The sequence below is a fragment of the Pelophylax lessonae genome, assembly GCF_965119305.1.
Source record: "Pelophylax lessonae genome assembly, chromosome: 6".
In the NCBI taxonomy this organism is placed as follows: domain Eukaryota; kingdom Metazoa; phylum Chordata; class Amphibia; order Anura; family Ranidae; genus Pelophylax; species Pelophylax lessonae.
Window position 1 is genome coordinate 266,333,027 of NC_138773.1, and position 18,499 is coordinate 266,351,525.

The 18,499-nt window shown below is 44.7% G+C and overlaps 1 protein-coding gene across 1 annotated transcript in view; it reads right to left on the bottom strand.

The window, feature by feature from the left end:
* Nucleotides 1-272: 272 nt before the first annotated feature.
* GCA (grancalcin) overlaps nt 273-18,499 on the bottom strand; it is a 75,352-nt gene continuing 57,125 nt past the window's right edge. Inside the window, exons 5-8 of the mRNA XM_082259979.1 lie at nt 17,914-18,061; nt 14,532-14,645; nt 8,378-8,436; nt 273-946 (exon numbers count right to left, since the gene is read on the bottom strand). Coding sequence (XP_082116105.1) covers nt 920-946; nt 8,378-8,436; nt 14,532-14,645; nt 17,914-18,061 — 348 coding nt within the window. The 3' untranslated portion in view covers nt 273-919. The remainder of the gene's footprint in view (nt 947-8,377; nt 8,437-14,531; nt 14,646-17,913; nt 18,062-18,499) is intronic.

The following is an 18,499-nucleotide window of genomic DNA, read 5'->3' on the forward strand; positions in this document are numbered from 1 at the left end:
ATCAGTATAGATATACAGCCTATTTTTCCCCCATTAAGATCTGATAGGTTTCAAAATGTTCCTTTAATTATCTTGAGCAGTGTATATACGTAGATCTGTCCAGTTTATGGATTAACAGTTCACCAAACAACTCCAAACAAATAAGAATTGCAGATTAAGTCAATTTGCAAATGTAATAGATAAATTAAAAAATATGGCTAAAGTAATGTGGGGTAGTTCCAGGCAATTTCTCTGGCCTTCATACAAAGTTTAAAGTATACAAGGGAAACAAGTAGAGTTGTAGGTTTTTAATGAACTACAAAAATTACAGTTTATCAACATGGCATGCAATTTATGCAGGTGAACAAACATGTTCTGCACGAGTTCTTCCTTACCCACCCTACAGCTGTCAAAAACAGGTGCAAGCTGCTTCTTGAAATGAGTGTTCAAGGTAACTGACAGATCTTTCCACCTACTGATGTTTTCTAATCGGCAGCCTCTGCAGCTTTTTGCTGGCCTTACTGGAGTAATAACGGAAGCAGCCAATCACAAAGCAAGTAGGAGATGTCGTATCAGCTGCCAAATTCAAATGCATATTCACCTGTTTCAAGAGACAGTTGTGCTGAAATCTACGCTAAAAAAACAAAGAAACACGCAAAACAAGAAACTGGGACGAAGGTGGATTTTAATAGATATATTTTTATATGAAAAAAGAAAGCTTGAACATATATTTTACAGCGATCTCTGTGTCCTATAATACAAATTAACTATCAATGTGTTGAGTCAGTGTACTGTGTATAAGGACCGACTTAAAATTGAAATATTAGGTTGTACAATAAGGTAGATTCACAGTGTGGCCACACTTGGTTCCCTCTTCGAACAGTTCACAGGATGATTTATAATGCCAGATTCTTCATAAACTTGACTGTAGTCCGGACACTTATATGGCCATTGTGTTCTGCAAAAACTATGCAAAAACAAAAAAAAAAACAAATGGTTATCAAGCGGTGTCTAAGCTTTGACAAAGTGCATCTACAATTCGTTTCCTTAGCTACCCTGCAAAATACTATCCCGTAGTCAGTTGTGGCATCCTGTCTATTGAATAGTTAGTAAGGTAAATGCAGACCATTATGTTTTTTTTTTTTTAATGGAAAGGTAAACCCACACATTTCAAACCAAATAGCAAATTCCAAATGATAGTGGAGTTACCCATGCACTGCAAGGGTTAAATGTTCTCTTGGGTCAACGTTTTTACTTAACCGACCCCTCTACGCCTAAAGCATACCTCAGGCTGTGAGACCAGTCTCTGCAGCCTCTTCTCCCCTATGGTACAGCAGTTGTTCGTTGGACATCAAGTCCAATACGGAGCCAAAAGTCATACATGGGATGAGAGGACACGGAGGGATAGTTTACCATCAAAACGTAGGGAGTAGTGGAAAGCACCAGCTGCCAGGGGAGCGGAGATCAGGGGGAAAAAAAAATTAATTAAAAGTCTGTTGCCACAGTCCCCCCAGACTCAAACTTGCATTTAGCCCTTGTAGCGCCGGAGCAGCCCCTGCAAGAGAGCATTTTTACTTTTCCCTAGAGATGGCTAAAAAAGCAATAGCAGTTCAACAAATGAATACATCTAATAGGTAGCCAGCATAAATGCTACAATGCATTAGTTCTCCAGGCATATTCTGTATTAAATTCAAAAGTATAAAAAAAAAAATAAAAAAAACACACAGCAATTGGATTTGGACAACTGGGCCGGAAGATCAAAGAGTATGGAAATGTTGGGGGTATCACCGTTGAGCCCTCTGGAGATGTAATGGGCAAAAAAAAAAAAAAGCCAACAGAGGGTACACAGTGCTTTGAGAAAACATTTTCCACATTGTCATGTTACAACCAAAAAAACAAATGTATTTTATTGGGATTTTATGTGATAGACCAACACAAAGTGGCACATAGTCGAGAAGTGGAAAGAAAATTAAATGGTTTTCAATTTTTTTTACAAATATCTGGAAAGTGTGGGGTGCATTTGTATTCAGCCCCCTTTAGGCTTCTTTCACACGGTCCGCCTCCGCAGGCAGATCCGTGTTGCTCAGCGGGGATCGATCCGCGATCCCCGCTGAGCCGGGCGGATGACAGCTCCGTCTCCGCTTGCAGAGCGGAGAGGGAGGTGTCTCAGCACCCGCTGCCCTCTATGGGGGATCGGAGGAGAGCGGACCGCTCGTCCGCTCTCATCAGATCCGCTACGCTCCGATTACTGAACGGATGGAAAAATAGGGTTTCCATCCGTCCAGATTTCAGCACAGGATCGGATGCGGATGGCAGCGGGTGTCAGCGGAGGTGACCTCCGCTGACACCCGCTGCCCCATAGAGCTGCATGGAGGATCTGATCAGATCCGCCTAAAAAACTGACAGGCGGATCTGATCGGACCGCCCGTGTGAAAGAGCCCTTACTCTGATACACCTAACTAAAATCTAGTGGAACCAATTGCCTTCAGAAGTCATCCAATTAGTAAACCTGAGTATAATTTAGTCTCAGTATAAATATACTTCTGTGAAGCCCTCAGGGGCTTGTTTGAGAACCTTTGTGAACAAACAGCACCATGAAGGCCAATACACACATAAGACAGGTCAGGGATAAAGTTGTGGAGAAATTAAAAGCAGGGTTAGGTTATAAAAAAAATATCCAAAGCTTTGAACATCTCACAGAGCATTGGTCAATCCATCATCCGAAAATGGGAAAGAGTATGGAACAACTGCAAACCTACCAAGATATGGCCGTCCACCTAAACTGACAGGCTGGGCAAAGAGAGCATTAATCAGAGAAGCAAGAAGAAGCCATTGTTGAAAGAAAACCAGTTTGCAAAAAGCCATGTGGGGGGACACTCAACGTGGAAGAAGGTCAGCTGAAACCAAAATTAAACTTTTTGGTCTAAAAGCAAAACACTATGTGTGGTAGAAAACAAATACTGCACATCACCCTGAATGAGCCATCTCCACCGTAAAACATGGTGGTGGCAGCATCATATTGTGGGGAGGCTTTTCTACAGCAGGGACATGGAAGCTGGTCAGAGTTGATGGGAAGATGGATGGAGCCAAATACAGAGAAATCTTAAAAGAAACCTGTTAAGAGTCTGCAAAAGACTTGACTGGAGCAGAGGCTCACCTTCCAGCAGGACAACGACCCTAAACATACACCTACAGTCAGAGCTACAATGGAATGGTTTGGATCAAAGCATATTCATGTGTTCGAATGGCTCAGTCAAAGACCACACCTAAATCCAATTGAGAATCTGTGGCAAGACTTAAATTGCAATCTGACAGTTATTTTGCAAAGAAGAATGGGCAAAAAGGTCACTCTAGATGTGCAAAGCTGGTAGAGAGATATCCAAAAAGACTTGCAGCTGTAATTGCATCAAAAGGTGGTTCTACAATGTATTGACCCAGAGGCTTAATACAAATGCATACCACAATTTAGGATATTTGTTAAAAAAAAATAAAACATTTTGAAAACCATTTATCATTTTCATTCCACTTCACAATTATGTGCTACTGTGTTTGTCTCACATAAAATACAGTTACGTTTTGGATTGCAACATGACCAAATGTGTCAAATTTCAAGGGGTGTGAATACTTTTTCAAGGATATAGAGAGACACACACGGGTTATTTGACTTACCACAAAATCTATTTCTCCGATGTTCATTAACAGATACAGCTCCCGATTCTTCTTAACCATTGGTTATACTGCCCCCTACAGGAGTAGGACAATAGGCAAGAAAAAGCTTGACTACCCCTGTGGGCAGTCCTGGGGGGTATAAACCCACTCTTAGCTATAGGCAGTTTTGTTACAAGCAGTGTCAGAAGAAAGCCAACACCACAGATGGGTGGGTGCTGTGTCCCGTCAATGAACATCAGAGAAATAGATTTTACGGCAAATCGAAAATCCCATTTTCCCTTTCGTTCACTGAAAGACACCGCTCCAGATTCTTAATCATTGGGATGTCCCAAAGCAGTGTTAAACATCCTCATGGTGGGAAAACATCAGAAAAGTCCCAAGGCTAACCAAAGACAACCAGATAACATGGAGCTCAACCATAAAGACACTGCAACACAATGCACCCTCAAAGAGTGACTTCCTAAAAGACTCCGTACACACTAATTGCCCTGACCAAATCCAAGGCATGCAAGGCAATTTCCTTTGGATGTTTGGCCTGGAACACAGGGAAGGCAACACAATGTCTTCATTCAAAAATGACAGACCACCTTAGGAAGGAATGACGGACAGGAATTAAGCACCACCTTATCCTGTTGCTCACCTTATTGGTAATTCACAAGGATAACGCCACCAGTTCCGACACCCTGCACACAGAGGTGATAGCAAAAAAAAAAAAAAAAAAAAAAAAAAAAAAAGGTATGCACCAGGGAGTGTGAGCCCAAAGGTAATTGGAAAGGCTGCAAAAACGACACCTGTCCTTTGATGGTACTCAAGCCGATTTCTGTTCAACCCCACTCAACACCCCCCCCCCCCCCCCCGTTGTAGGAAGGTTAAGATCCCGAGCCACTGAGGAGAAAAGGATAAAGGCTAAGATCTGAGCCACTGAGGAGAAGAGGATGAACCCCAAGAGACTCACACTACGCAATGTACGTCTTCCACATACATACAATGTTAGATCTACCTAGAAGTAGGATTTCCAAGCTTTAAACCGCAGAAATCAGACCCAGACAAACCTCCATCCCTCAGCACCTGGCGTGCAACAGCCAAGCCGTCAAAAGCAGCAACTGTAAAGCAGGTTGGAAAAAAAAAATAAATAAATAATCGGTCCTGGGGACAGCAGATCCTTCCTGAGAGGGAATTACTTTGGAATCACTGTGTTTTGGACAACCCTACTGTTTTGTGACAATGTTGTCAAAGTAAGTGGAAAAGGGAACACCCTCGCCACTTTGGAGGGCCTGTGAGTGCCAAAAGGGACCAGAGCCTCTGACGCATGAGCCGCAACCTCCATTTTCGCACTGACACAAACTGTGCATCCAGCAGCACTTTTTCATGCGCGGCTATGGGAGCAGAGGAATCATCCTCACTATCTGAGCACTTGGTGTGTGGATGCAGACCCAGTAGGGCCGCCATATACCAAGCTCACTCGAAAAACATATCAGGGGAGGCCGCAAACTGCGATACCTCAAAGGGGACGCCGACCAAGAACCCACGCAAGGACCACGGAAAAATACAAGTGGGTCACCCTTCATAGAGGGCATATCAGGAAATATGCCCCCTTAAAAAAGGGGGCCACCTGCCGTAACACAGACAGGCAGGCTACCCTGATGCTCCAGCAGGGTTAAAAGGGGCAGGTGCCCCACACAATATTAGCGGCAAGGCTTTCAAAAAACGAAGCGCCCCCCACAGAACCCATCACAGGGCCTAGCAGGCCACGGTCTAAATTTTTGGAGAGGTCCACCTGCAAGTGCACATATCCCAGCCCAGCAGATGCCCAAAGGAAGAGTGGGGGCTTCAGCTAAACGCACTGGGTTTAAAAAAAAAAAAAAAAAAGTAGTCAAGCTTTTTCCTGCCTAGTGTCCTACTCCTGTATGGGGGCAGTATAACCCAATGGTTAGGAAGAATCAGGAGCTGTGTCTGGCAATGAACAAAAGAAATATAGAAAGATCTATAGACATCCATACACAGCGCTTCACTTTATCTACATGTTATGTTACTGCCTTATTCCAAAATAGATTTAATTGATCATTTTCCTCAAAATTCTACAAACCATACAATTCCCCAGACTGACAAGTGTGAAAGAAGCTTGTAATTTTTGCAAATTTAAGAAAAAAAAAAAAAAGTCCTATGTACGCAAGTACTCAGCCTTTGCTCAATGCTTTGTTAAAGCACTTTTGGCACCAATGACATCCTTAAGTCTTTTGGAGTATGATGTGACAAGCTTGGGACACTTATTTTTGAGTTTCTACCATTCTTCTTTGCAGGACCTCTCAAGCGCCATGAGGCTGGATGAGGAGCGTCAGTGCACAGCCATTTTCATATCTCTCCAGAGATGTATAAAGCGGGTTTAAGTCTAGGCTCTGGCTGGACCACTCAAGAACATTCAGAGTTGTCCCGTAGCTACTCCTTTGTTATCTTAACTGTGTGCTTAGGGTCGTTGTCCTGTTGGAAGATGAACCTTTGCCCCAGTCTGAGGTCCAGAGTGCTCTGGAGCAGGTTTTCATCAAGGATGTCTCTGTACATTGGGAGACTTGTCAGCATTGAGGGAAAGATGAATGCTGCAGTTTTTCACTGAAAAACATCCCTGCAGCACGATACTCTCACCACTACGCTTCACTGTAGGGATGGTATTGGCCCGGTAAGGAGTGGTGCCTGGTTTCCTCCAGACATGGGGCTTGCCATTTAGGCCAAAGAGTTCAAGATTTCCTTCATCAGACCAGAGAATTGTGTTTCTCATGGTCCGAGTGTCCTTCAGGTGCCTTTTGCAAACTCCAGTCAGGCTGTCATTTGCCTTTTACTTAGGAGTGGCTTCGTCTGGCCACTACTATACAGCCCTGATTGGTGGAGTGCTGCATAGATGGTTGTTTTTCTGGAAGGTTTTCCTCTGTCCTTAGCGAAATGCTGGAGCTCTGTCAGAGTGACCATCAGGTTCTTAGTCACCTCCGTGACTAAGACCCTTAGCCCCCAATTGTGCAATTTGGCTGGGTGGCCTGCTCTAGGAAAAGTCCTGGGCGGTTCCAAACTTCTATTCACGGATATAGAGGCCACTGTGCTCATTGAGACCTTCAATGCTGCAGAAATTTTGCAATACAATCCTGTCTCGAAGGTCTACATATAATTCCTTGGAATTCCTGGCTTGGTTTGTGCTTTGACATGCACTGTTAACTGTGAAACCTTATATAGACAGGTGTGTGCCTTTCCAAATCATGTAACATTAACAGATTTTACCACAGGTAAACTCAAAGTTGTAGAAACATCTCAAGGATGATCAGTGGAAACAGGATGCACCCGAGCTCAACTTTGACTGTCATGGCAAAGGCTGTGAATACTTCTGTATATGGAATTTTGTTTTTTTTATTTTGAATTCATTCCAAAAGATTTCAAACAAACTTCTTTCACGTTGTCATTATTGGGTATTTTTTTGTAGAAATTTGAGGATAATAATGAGTTTAATTAATTTTGGAATAAGGCTGTAACATAAAATGTAGAAAAAGTGAAGCGCCATGAATACTTTCCGGATGCATTGTATACACACATACACTGCTCAAAAAAAAATTAAAGCAACACTTGAGTATAGCATCAAGTCAATTTAACTCCTGAGATATGGATCTGGTCAGTTAAGTAGCAGAGGGAGTTGTTAATCAGTTTCAGCTGCTTTGGCGTTAATGAAAACAGGTGCAATAGATGGGCAACAATGAGACAACCTACACCTGCTCACTGCCCGGCACTGTGGAGCTCTATTAGGGTTTGCCATTGAGCACAAGATTGGCAGGTCCTCTACTGGAGCCCTGTGCTTTTCACAGATGAGAGCAGGTTCACCCTGAGCACATGTGAAACGTGAAAGGGTCCGGAGAACATTATGCTGCCTGTAACATCATTCAGCATGGCCGGTTTGGTGGTGGGCCAGTGATGGTCTGGGAAGCCGTATTCCATGGAGGGATGCACAGACCTCTACAGGCTAGACAATGGCACCCTGACTGCCATTAGGTAGCAGGATGAAATACTGAATACCCATTGTCAGACCCTACATTGGTGCAGTAGGTCCTGGGTTCCTCCTGGTGCATGACAATGGCCGGCCTCAAGTGAAAAGCACATGCAGCCAGCTCCTGAAGGATGAAGGAATTAATACCACTGAATTGCCCCCGCACTCGCCTGACCTAAATCCAATAGGACACCTCTGGGACATTATGTTTGGGTCCATCCGACGCCACCAGGTTGCACCTCAGTCTGTTCAGGAGCTCAGTGATGCCCTGGTCCAGATCTGGGAGGAAATACCCCAGGACACCATCCGTCTTATTAGAATTATGCCCAGACATTGTCAGGCATGCAAACAAGCATGTGGGGGCCATACAAACTACTGACTACCATTTGGAGTTGAGGCAATGAAATTTCAGTAAAAATGGACTAGTCTGCTGCATCATTTTTTCAGTTTTGAATTTCAGGGTGTTTGAATTCAGCCCTCTGTAGGTTGATCATTTTCATTTCCATCAAACAATGTGGCATCCTTTTGTTCACAACACATTACCCAGTCCATATTAGTATAGATATCCAGCATGATCATTTTCCCCATAGAGATCTGATGTGTACAAAGTGTTCCTTTAACATACATACACACACCAGTGGATGTTAGGTGATAGCAAATACACAATTCTGCATGTCAAACAAGATGTAATCTTTTACTGAAGACACTTACATCATCATACATGAAGTTGACTATTCCCTGCTGCATGCTGTCTCTTCGCCGAAAGACATCTAGAAATAAAGAAGTTGACAAGTTAAAAATTAGCTCCTCTTATAGTAGTTTAACAATATGTCCAGGTAAAAATGGATTTTTGTAAAATCTTACCGTAAAATCCTTTTCTCTTAGCTCATTGACAGACGTAGTCCTCGGTGATTCAACACCCTCGGGTTATGCTGCCCTCTACAGGAGTAGGACTAGACAGGAAAGAAAACGTTCTGGCCACACCCTAGGGGCAGTCCCAGAGGGTATATCCTCTCACTTCCTGCTCTAGCAAATCAGTTATGTCACAAAGCAGTGTTTAGAGAATTTAACCCAACCCAACCCAACTCAAAAAAAAAAGAGGGGCGGGTACTACGTCTGTCAATGAGCTAAGAGAAAAGGATTTTACGGTAAGATTTTACAAAAATCCATTTTTCTCTATCGGTCATTGACAGACGTAGTCCTCGGTGATTCAACACCCTCGGGACGTCCCAAAGCAGTACCACAAATGAGGGGTGGGAAAATGGAAATCAAATACAATCTAGAAGGCCCAACCGGTGCCAACTAGAAGTTTACAATGCTCATCCTCAATGATGAGACTCAACAAATTTTTCAACAGAAAAAAACCCCCGAGGTAGACCACCGGTCTCCTCAAATTGCGGCCTGCCATACCTTGCGGCCAAATGAGGCATCCGCCGATGCCATCACATCAATCTTATAAAATTTTGTAAAAGTATGCATCGACGACCAGGTGGCCGCCTTACATACCTGGACCACTGACGCCTGATGGCGATAGGCCCAGGAAGTACTGAGCGCTCGAGTGAAGTGCGCCCTAACAGGGAATGGAGGATTCCGACCTTTAATAGAATAAGCCTGTACCACCGTCTGACTGATCCATGTAGATATGGTCGCGGCAGACACAGGCAACCCCCTTCAAGGGCTATCGGTGATCACAAAAAGTGAGTCCGTCTTACGAAAACCACTTTAGGAAGGAAGGATGGATTCGGAAGAAGAAGAACCACCTTATCCCTATGAACCACCAGATCTGGGGAACGACAGGATAATGCGGCCAGTTCTGACACCCTGCGTACAGAAGTAATGGCCACCAAGAAGGCCACCTTCTGGGTTAATGTAAGCAAGGGAATCTCCCTAATATCTTCAAAGAGAAGTTTCTGAAGAACCGACCACACTAAATTAAGATCCCAGGCGGTAAGGGTGCGCGCACTGGCGGAGCCAGATGTCGCACCCCCTGGATGAAATTCCGCACCAAGGAATGATTAGCCAAAGGTTTCTTGAAAGAAGATTGCTAACGCCGAAAACCTGACCCTTGATCGTGCTCAAGGATAGTTTCTGCTCAACCCCTTGTTGCAGACAGACCAAAATTCGGGTCACCGAATAGGTATGTGGGGGAAATCCAATAGATTCACACCATGCAATATAAGACTTCCATGTGCTGGAAGTCGCTTTCCTTGCTTTAACTGGAGGTAGGAATAACTGAAGCTGACACTCCCTTGTCCTTCAGTACCTGGGTCTCAATGGCCAGGCCATTAAGCCAGCGACTGTAAAGCAAGATGGAAGATCGGTCCCTGAGACCGCAAATCCTCCCTGAGAGGAAGTCTCCAAGGAGCGTCCGCAACTAGCCTCACCAAGTCGGCGTACCAGGCTCGACGAGGTCAGTCCGGAATTTCCAGAATAACTGGAATTCCCTCCACCTCTATCCTGCGAAGAAGTTCCCGCAGCAACTTGAGAGGATGGAAGGCATGCCGTAGCTGATACTGCCCCTACGGGGCGATCAGCGTTTCTGCTGCGTCCGCTAGAGGATCGCGGCGCGAGCTACAAACCTCCGCACCTTCCTGTTAAGCCAAGGTGCCAACAGATCCACATCCGGGATGTCCCAATGAAGGGACAGCTAGTGAAAAACCTCTGGATGAAGAGGCCATATGCGATTGGATCCGAATCGGGCTGCTCGATCCAGTAAATCAGACAAAATCTGATCGCTCTCAGTTCCGATACCCTTATTTGGTAATCTGGATACTATCGGAAGAAATGACTTCCCCTGGTTGAGCATCGGAGACTTCCTGGTCCGCTCGCTCAACCGGATCCGATTGTCCCGGGAATCGGAATTCTGATTCCATTAAAAAAGAATCTCCTTCAGGAGAATTCGGGTATGAGACTGGGTATACGGTACTGCCTCTAAGAAGGCCACCATCAGTCCCAGTCAATTGACGGACAGCAACATCCGAATCGTTGACTGAACCTTCTGGAGTTTCTCCGCAAGGAGAAACTCTTGCCCAGGATGTATCCAACCTTAGGCCCAGATAGTTCAGTCTCCTGGTGGGAACCAGGGATGATCTTTGGGAAAGCGAAAAAACGTTGATGTCCTGCGATGATGGGGATATAAAGATAGGCCTCCTAAATGTCTATGGACGCCAGGAAATCCCCCTGATGCAGGGAGGCCACCACTGTACGGATGGACTCTATTTCTTCCCAAGTCCAGATTTGGACGCACCTTGCCCTCTTTCCTGGGCATTGTGAATAGGTTTGAATAGAACCCCTGAAACCGTTCAATGTTAGAAGGGAAGAATCGCACCGGTGGAAGTGATCGAAACTCGATCCTGTGTCCTCCAGAAACCGGTGAAGACATCCCCCCCACCCCAGAGATGGGTAGGGGCGCATCAGGCTGTATCTTCAGGCTTGGCTGAGCCGGACTTTTTGTTTAGCCGACCAGCGCCCCTTTGAAACCCCACTAAAGGGGCTTTGGAGGGTTTCGCCTTATCGCCCGCCCTCGCGGAACGAACAACTCTTTATGAGCAGAAAAGGAAGGTCCTCGTTAGTTACGAGGTTCTTTTATCCTAACAGTCTGTGGCAAGACAGCAGGTGGTACCGTCTATCCTATAAAGAGGAATTCCTCAAACGGATAGCACCTAGCCATGCGTTTGGAAATAACAGGGGTTCGTTTCAAAACGACCCCATTTGGGTAAAGGAAAATCCTTTGCCCTTTTGGTAGGCTAACAAGTACCAAAAAGGAATCTCAGTCTCAGCTACCTCTGCCGGTGTAACCTCAAGACTAAAGGTTTCCCGGACGGACACAACTAGTGCATCCACCACTCTTGTGCTATGGCGGAGGCAGAAACGTGCTCCTCACTGCTGAGGAGATATTACCTGAGACAACAGCCCCCTAAGAGGGACCTGCAACTGCATTGACTAGCTCCGAATCCGTATCTGAAAAACAATAGGGGTAGGCGGGGGTCGCTTCTTGACCCCCGTCCCTGACAGGCCACCTCCACCCGGGATACCAAAGACTCCAAAACTGCCGATAATGCATTAAAAACAAGTGGGGTACTGGAGGGTCCTGCGGCCACCTTGAGGGGATCAGGTGGGGATACCTATGCGGCAGGGTCAATGATTATACAAGACACTTGCCAGGGACAAAAAATGACAAAGTAAGAAACTTTTTTTTTTTGTGTCCCCCAGTCGCAACAGCGCCCCTCAGTGTTACCTGCCTTTTTGGACGAGAGAGAAAAAGAGAAAGAGAAAGAGAAAAAGAGAAAGAGAAAAAGAGAAAGAGAAAAAGAGAAAGAGAAAAAGAGAAAGAGAAAAAGAGAAAGAGAAAAAGAGAAAGAGAAAAAGAGAAAGAGAAAAAGAGAAAGAGAAAAAGAGAAAGAGAGAAAGAGAAAGAGAGAAAGAGAAAGAAAAAGGAAAAGAAAAAGAAAAAGAGAAAGAGAAAAAGAGAAAGAGAGAGACCCCAAGGCTCATCCCTGATGCACAGAAGTTTTCATCAGCTTGCTCAGTGCTTGTGTTGTTACAGACAGGAAGTCTTTGGCCCTATTTCCTGGGTAAAGGAGGCGGCTCCGCCCTTTAACACGCCTGCCGGCGCCTCCCCCTGGCTCCATGAGGTGTTTGAGTCACCTCAAACATGGCCGCCCCCATGCTGGAGACACGAGGCTACACCAAAATGGCGGCCTTGTGCGATCTACCAGACAATGGCGGCGGCCTGCACAGAATAGCGGCATGTCTGCAGAAGGATCTCGGCCTCACAACCCTTCACCCTCATCGTGGTCAGCGGTACCAGACCCTGGCGGGCCATATGCGGTCCGTGGCCGTTGGGAGGCATCTGCTTAGCTGGAGGAATGATCTGGAATGCAGTATACATGTATAGACATCACCCTGTGGCTACTGACAGGTAGGATACCTTATACTATCACAGTAAAGTTCTAGTACTGCCACTGACTACAATCATTTTCACATTTTTACAATTAGATTGTCAGCTCCCAAACCAAGCCTCCTGGCTTCTTGTACACAAAAATCACACTCAATTAGGGGGATCTGTGACATGTTATAGGATAGAGGGGAACCCAACCTTACCATTACAGAGAGGGGCCCGCGTTCACCACAAGACCCGTCAGGGGGAAAGGGGGAACATACTACTCACCATACCGGAACCAGGCGGGCGCCAACTCCTGACAGTACCCCTCTCCACCGAGGTAGGAGGGCTGTCGACCAACACGGACGCCGTGACTCATGGTCTTTGGCGTTTCAGCGAGACGTTTAACTCGCAGGGTCAGTCCCCGTCCAGTGGGACTATGTCGCGGCCGACCCAGCGCGGAGCTATGGCCTGCACGCGCTCGTAGGCTGAACTGGGGTGACCACTGGATCTCAACATCCAGCCCGTCGCCCAGTTCAGCTTTCTTGCTTGAAGATCTCACAGGAACACTGGAGAAAAAAAGCTGTCGAAAAAATCTTTTCTAAGAAAAAAATCCTGCCAGGACCGAAGATCCCAGCAAGGTATCTAGGTCCTTACTCCTAACTAGACAGAAAAAAAACTGATTTGCTAGAGCAGGAAGAGAGGATATACCCTCTGGGACTGCCCCTAGGGTGTGGCCAGAACGTTTTCTTTCCTGTCTAGTCCTACTCCTGTAGAGGGCAGCATAACCCGAGGGTGTTGAATCACAGAGGACTACGTCTGTCAATGAGCGATAGAGAAATAAGGTTTAACAAGATGTTATTCCTAAAGTAGAACTATAGGCTAGGTCGCGGCTAACCTAGAGCGAATCTGAGGTCTGCGCGCTTGGTGATCACTGGATCTGGACAAATACAGCCCAGGAAGAAAAAAATGAATAAAAATAAAAAATTGCCAGGACCAGAGATCCCAGCAAGGAACTAGGTCCTTACTCCCGACAAGGAGAAAAAAAAGAAAGAGACAGAGAGAGACAGAGAGAGACAGAGAGAGACAGAGAGAGACAGAGAGAGACAGAGAGAGACAGAGAGAGACAGAGAGAGACAGAGAGAGACAGAGAGAGACAGAGAGAGACAGAGAGAGACAGAGAGAGACAGAGAGAGACAGAGAGAGACAGAGACAGACAGAGACAGAGAGAGAGAGACAGAGAGAGAGAGACAGAGAGACAGAGACAGAGAGACAGAGACAGAGAGAGATACCCCCTGGCAGAGATAGGGGTATACCCCCTGGGACTACCCATAGGCATAGCCAGACTTTCTGCCCATTGTCCTACTCCTGTAGGGGCCAGTATAACCTAATGGTTAAGAAGATCAGGAGCGGTGTCCGTCGATGAATGAAAGTGAAATAGGATTTTGTTTTTAAACATCACATAGTAAATTATGATGGCCTAAACCGGTCCTAAATCAAGTTACTAACTGTTAGGACAAAATATCGGGACACAAGGTATTGATGTGAGATGCTAGCTATTATCTTAGTGCTTGGTACAGTCCGATACTTTGTGTGGTTCCTGCTCCTAGACAGGACCTTTACAAAATGTAAAATGTCTGAGATGTTCACCTCATAGCAGGATCTGCTGAAACCAAGCAATATGGGACAATAGACTAAATCTTGCACATCAATTTCTTGCAGCCCTGCTCCTGAAAATGTTGGCTGCAACCAATACCAGATCACTGATGTGAAACCAAGCTTGCAGGGAGTGAAGTCAGAACTTTTGATGGGCATACTTGTTCCAGAATAGAGACAAAGTACTGAAGCCAGTGGATTAGCAAAAAAAAAATTTTTAAGAGATCTACAATAGCAACCTACATACCTACCCTCTGGATTCTTTGAAGCTGCAAAACCCACACAGACACATAAATAAGGTTAGTAGCAGAATAGCCACCACCTTACCTGTTAAGGCACGAAGTTTCACACAGCACGCAACATAATCGTCAAAATATATTCTGCCGCTCTTGCTGTAGCGCTTCACTATGGTAGTAATTGTGTTTGGATTTAACCTGTAACCTTAAAATATGAATAGAAAAAAAAAAGTATATATATTAGGAGGTATGCATGAGCACACATTCCATAAAAAAATCATTGTAGGGCAGCCACACCATTCACAGTGAAGTCCTGCTCAGCTAACAAACCAAAGATCCAAGCATCCTAGTCTTCTCATACAGGCTTTGGGACACAGCAGCTGCACAGGAATGCACGTGATGTGATCAGTGCATTCCTGGGCAGGCAGTCCCATCCATGTCAATTGGGAAGCTGTGGCTGCAACGATACAGCCACTGCTCCCAACTTGACATCCATGTGGGTGTATGTCCCTGAACTTACATGGTTTGTGTTTGGGACCATGCACCTACATGGATGTCTGATCTGTCCTTGCAGCCGTTTCATTCTAGTTGACATGGATAGGACTGCCTGCACAGAACACCTGTGTATCACTACGTGGGTAAACCTGGCCTGGCCGTATGCTTTAGCACACCCCATTGAACAAGGCCTTAGTAGGAAATTAGCAGGAATTTTGTATGTTATGTTGTGGTTGCAAATAAGGATTTTAGTGTACTACTGTGGGGCCAAAAAAAAAAAAATCAGTAGCACCTCTTTATTCTACTGCTTATGTGCTTTCAGAAAATATATGTTGGGGGGGGGGGGGGGGGGGCTTTTACACATGCTAAAACACATTACTTGGCAGTAATCCAAGTTTTGCAAAAACAGCTGCTGGAATGTGCCCTCAGAGGGAGATTTAGAAGTCCCATCTGCAAAGATGAAGCTGCTGGGCGCACGACTGCAGTAACGCCACTAAAAATGAAGCAGAGCAAGTGCAGCATTCACCGGTTCAACAGGTGCAAAGGTGTGATTAAAGTAAGGCCCACAAAGTGTAAATTAACAATGGCACTTCCAGTATGCTGCCATAATCATAGAGAGTGGGGGGGGGGGGGGGGGGTTAACTCAGTCTTAAATACACAGGGCTCTGCTCCACTTTTATACAGTCCAATGAGTTGCAAAAATCTAAGAGTCCAAAGACTTGAAATGATAAAAATTGGTTCATAGCAGAACCTAGACATGTAAAAACAACCTAAAGCCAACTACAGGCATTGCACTATGCAAGAAGAGCAACCACACCAAGATCCAGTGCATGTCAAACATTACAGGCCAGCCTTACTTCTTCAATCCACGGGCATTGGGTGCCTCCCAAGGCTCTGCAGCTTTTGCAGAAGCTACATGAAGAGCTGAATTGGGCATGGTGCAGATGGTTGATAGAGTTCTCTAAAATATTAGATAGAGAGGAACTGCCATTTAAGAAGGTAAGCTTCCCTCAACAGAGAGGACCATTACTCAAAGACACTAGCCGAAAACTAAGCTAGCTTGGAATGGGCTGGGAGGGGGGTGGCAATATAGGGGTATGGCCGTACAGCTTCCTTTTTTTGTCAATGTCCAATCACCTGAAAGAACTGCATATAACCCAATCATAATGATTAATGAGCCTGTCCTGTACAGAGTAGGAAAATCTTTATGGCAATTAATCAGATCGACACGTCCAGCTGAGCTGGCTGTATATGTCTATCAAACATTCTCTTGAAACGGGCAGAACATGCAGCATAATAGAAGTTATCAGCTGGCTAAAAATAGCGTCCCTATCAGACACATTCCACATGCAGGCATCCTGCTTTAAGAGGAAGATCCCCATTAAAAGCTACAATTCTAGATGCTATGCTGTGGACAAATGGTGCCAATGCTTAATGCTGGAGAAAAATCCCAGTGTCACTACTTCACCTCTTTATTCTTGCCCAAATGATGTTGGGTCTTGAACGGTAGAGGGTCTAGGTCTATAGATTACTACAAATAAGAATTTGCTCTGTAATTGCTGTATCAATATCAGTATAATGAATGTGATTTGTTTGCAATAACTGACTCATCGTTAAGATTATATCATTTTGTTGCAATCTGAAACTGTTGTTTCTATGAGTTTTTAAAATGAATCATTGTGAATAAACTTTTGAAATTATAATTGGTTAAGTATTCACTTCTTTGGGGTCAAGTGCACCACCACCTCCAATTTCTGCTTTTCCCTAATGTTTATGGATGTGGTGCCACGTCAGGGATTTGTGCTTGATATTTTTCCATAATAAATTAGTACAGCCTAAAATTATTATTGACTGTAGCCTCCATGTCTATTAAGTGCAAAAACTAACTATGTTGGACCAGCACGTCAGATGCGATTGGATGGTATATAAACTGCAATGTATTTTACCATAGGCCTAAAGCTTCTCGATTAACTCAATAAGATCTTCCAACATGTATCAGAAGTCTGAAGAAACAGGGCAATGCATGTTAACCTGTTCCCGTCCAGCCTATTGTAAAATGATGGCTGGGCAGGACCGCTCTTGTTCTGGGAGGACTTCATCCTATTCTCGGTGCATTATCGATGGTGAGCTGTGTCCCTCTGATAGCGCATCACTGATCAGGGTAGAGAGCGCTAATGACACTGGGTCTTTACCATGTGTGATCAGCCTGCCCAATCACAGCTGATCAAATGTACACAAATACCGGTTATCGGCATTTCCTTTCAGCACTGTTAGAGCCGGTTCACACTGAGGCGACAACTTCGGGGGGCAACCTGTGAAGTCGCGTGCACCACGACTTGCAGGGACTTCACATAATGGAAGTCTATGCAAGTCGCTCCGAGGTCGCTCTGAAGTAGTACAGGACCCTTTTTCTAAGTCGGAGCGACTTGCGTCGCTCCCATTAGAACCGGTCCTGTACTACTCAATGGACCGTGACTTGTCAGCCTGACAAGTCACGGCAGTGTGAATGGGCTCTTACTGAGATAAGGAAAAGCAGATAACCGGCTTTCTGGTGATGGGACATTTACACTGATTATCAGTGCCGCCTCATCTGCAAAATAGTATATATATTTTTTTTTTCTTTGTTGCAAAAGGTTATAACTGAAAATGAAGAAAAAAAAAATTCTCAGAATTTCCGGTTTAGAAAAAAATGGAAAATCCCAGTGGTGATTAAATACCACCAAAAGAAAGCCGTCGAAAATATATTGCTAAAAACGTTCATATGGGTACAGCATTGCATTACTGTAATTCTTCAAAGTGTGACAGTGCTGAAGGCTGAAAATTGGCCTGGGCAGGAAGGGGGTGAAAGTGCATGTAAAAATGAGTGGGTTTTAAACATTTCAGGCAAAAACGAATCTGCTGTGGGCATGCAATGAATGTTAAGATCTCATACTCAGAGTCAAAGATCATAAATAACAGCCTCATTTGTAACTACTTACCCATTGCAATAATGGCCTGGTTCAACTCATGGGGTTCCACTGACCCACTCCTGTCTTGATCAAATGTGCAGAAGTTTTGTTTCCAGGCACTTAAAGCTGCCCACAATTCTTTGAATTCATTGAAGCCCATTTTGCCTGTATGGTCCCTCTGATTTGGACTTAAGGAAACGTAGAGGTTTTCATGATCTTATCAGTAAACATAGACGACATTTATTAATTTACCTATCTTGAAAAGAGAATGGTGAGACAATCGTTTTTGTATCAGAGCAATCCAAACAGGTGTCAAAGCTGATCATACACCTTGTACCAACTGGCAGAATCCGGATCAGTGAGGGGAAGACACTGCCAGCTGAACTTTTTCTATTGTATCTAACTAGCGGCACAACGCACAATGAATGGTTCTGAGTGAAGGTCTTCTCTGAAGACGGAACATAAATTTGGTTGCTGTCACTGCTGAAAGCCAAAAAGGTCATCTAAAGCCTGAGTTACTGAGAAAGATATAAAGAGTATAGAGAAAGCATGATTACTTATTCTGCCATTTACTGTACAAGCCTGCCAACATATTCTTACACAAAAAGACCTTTAG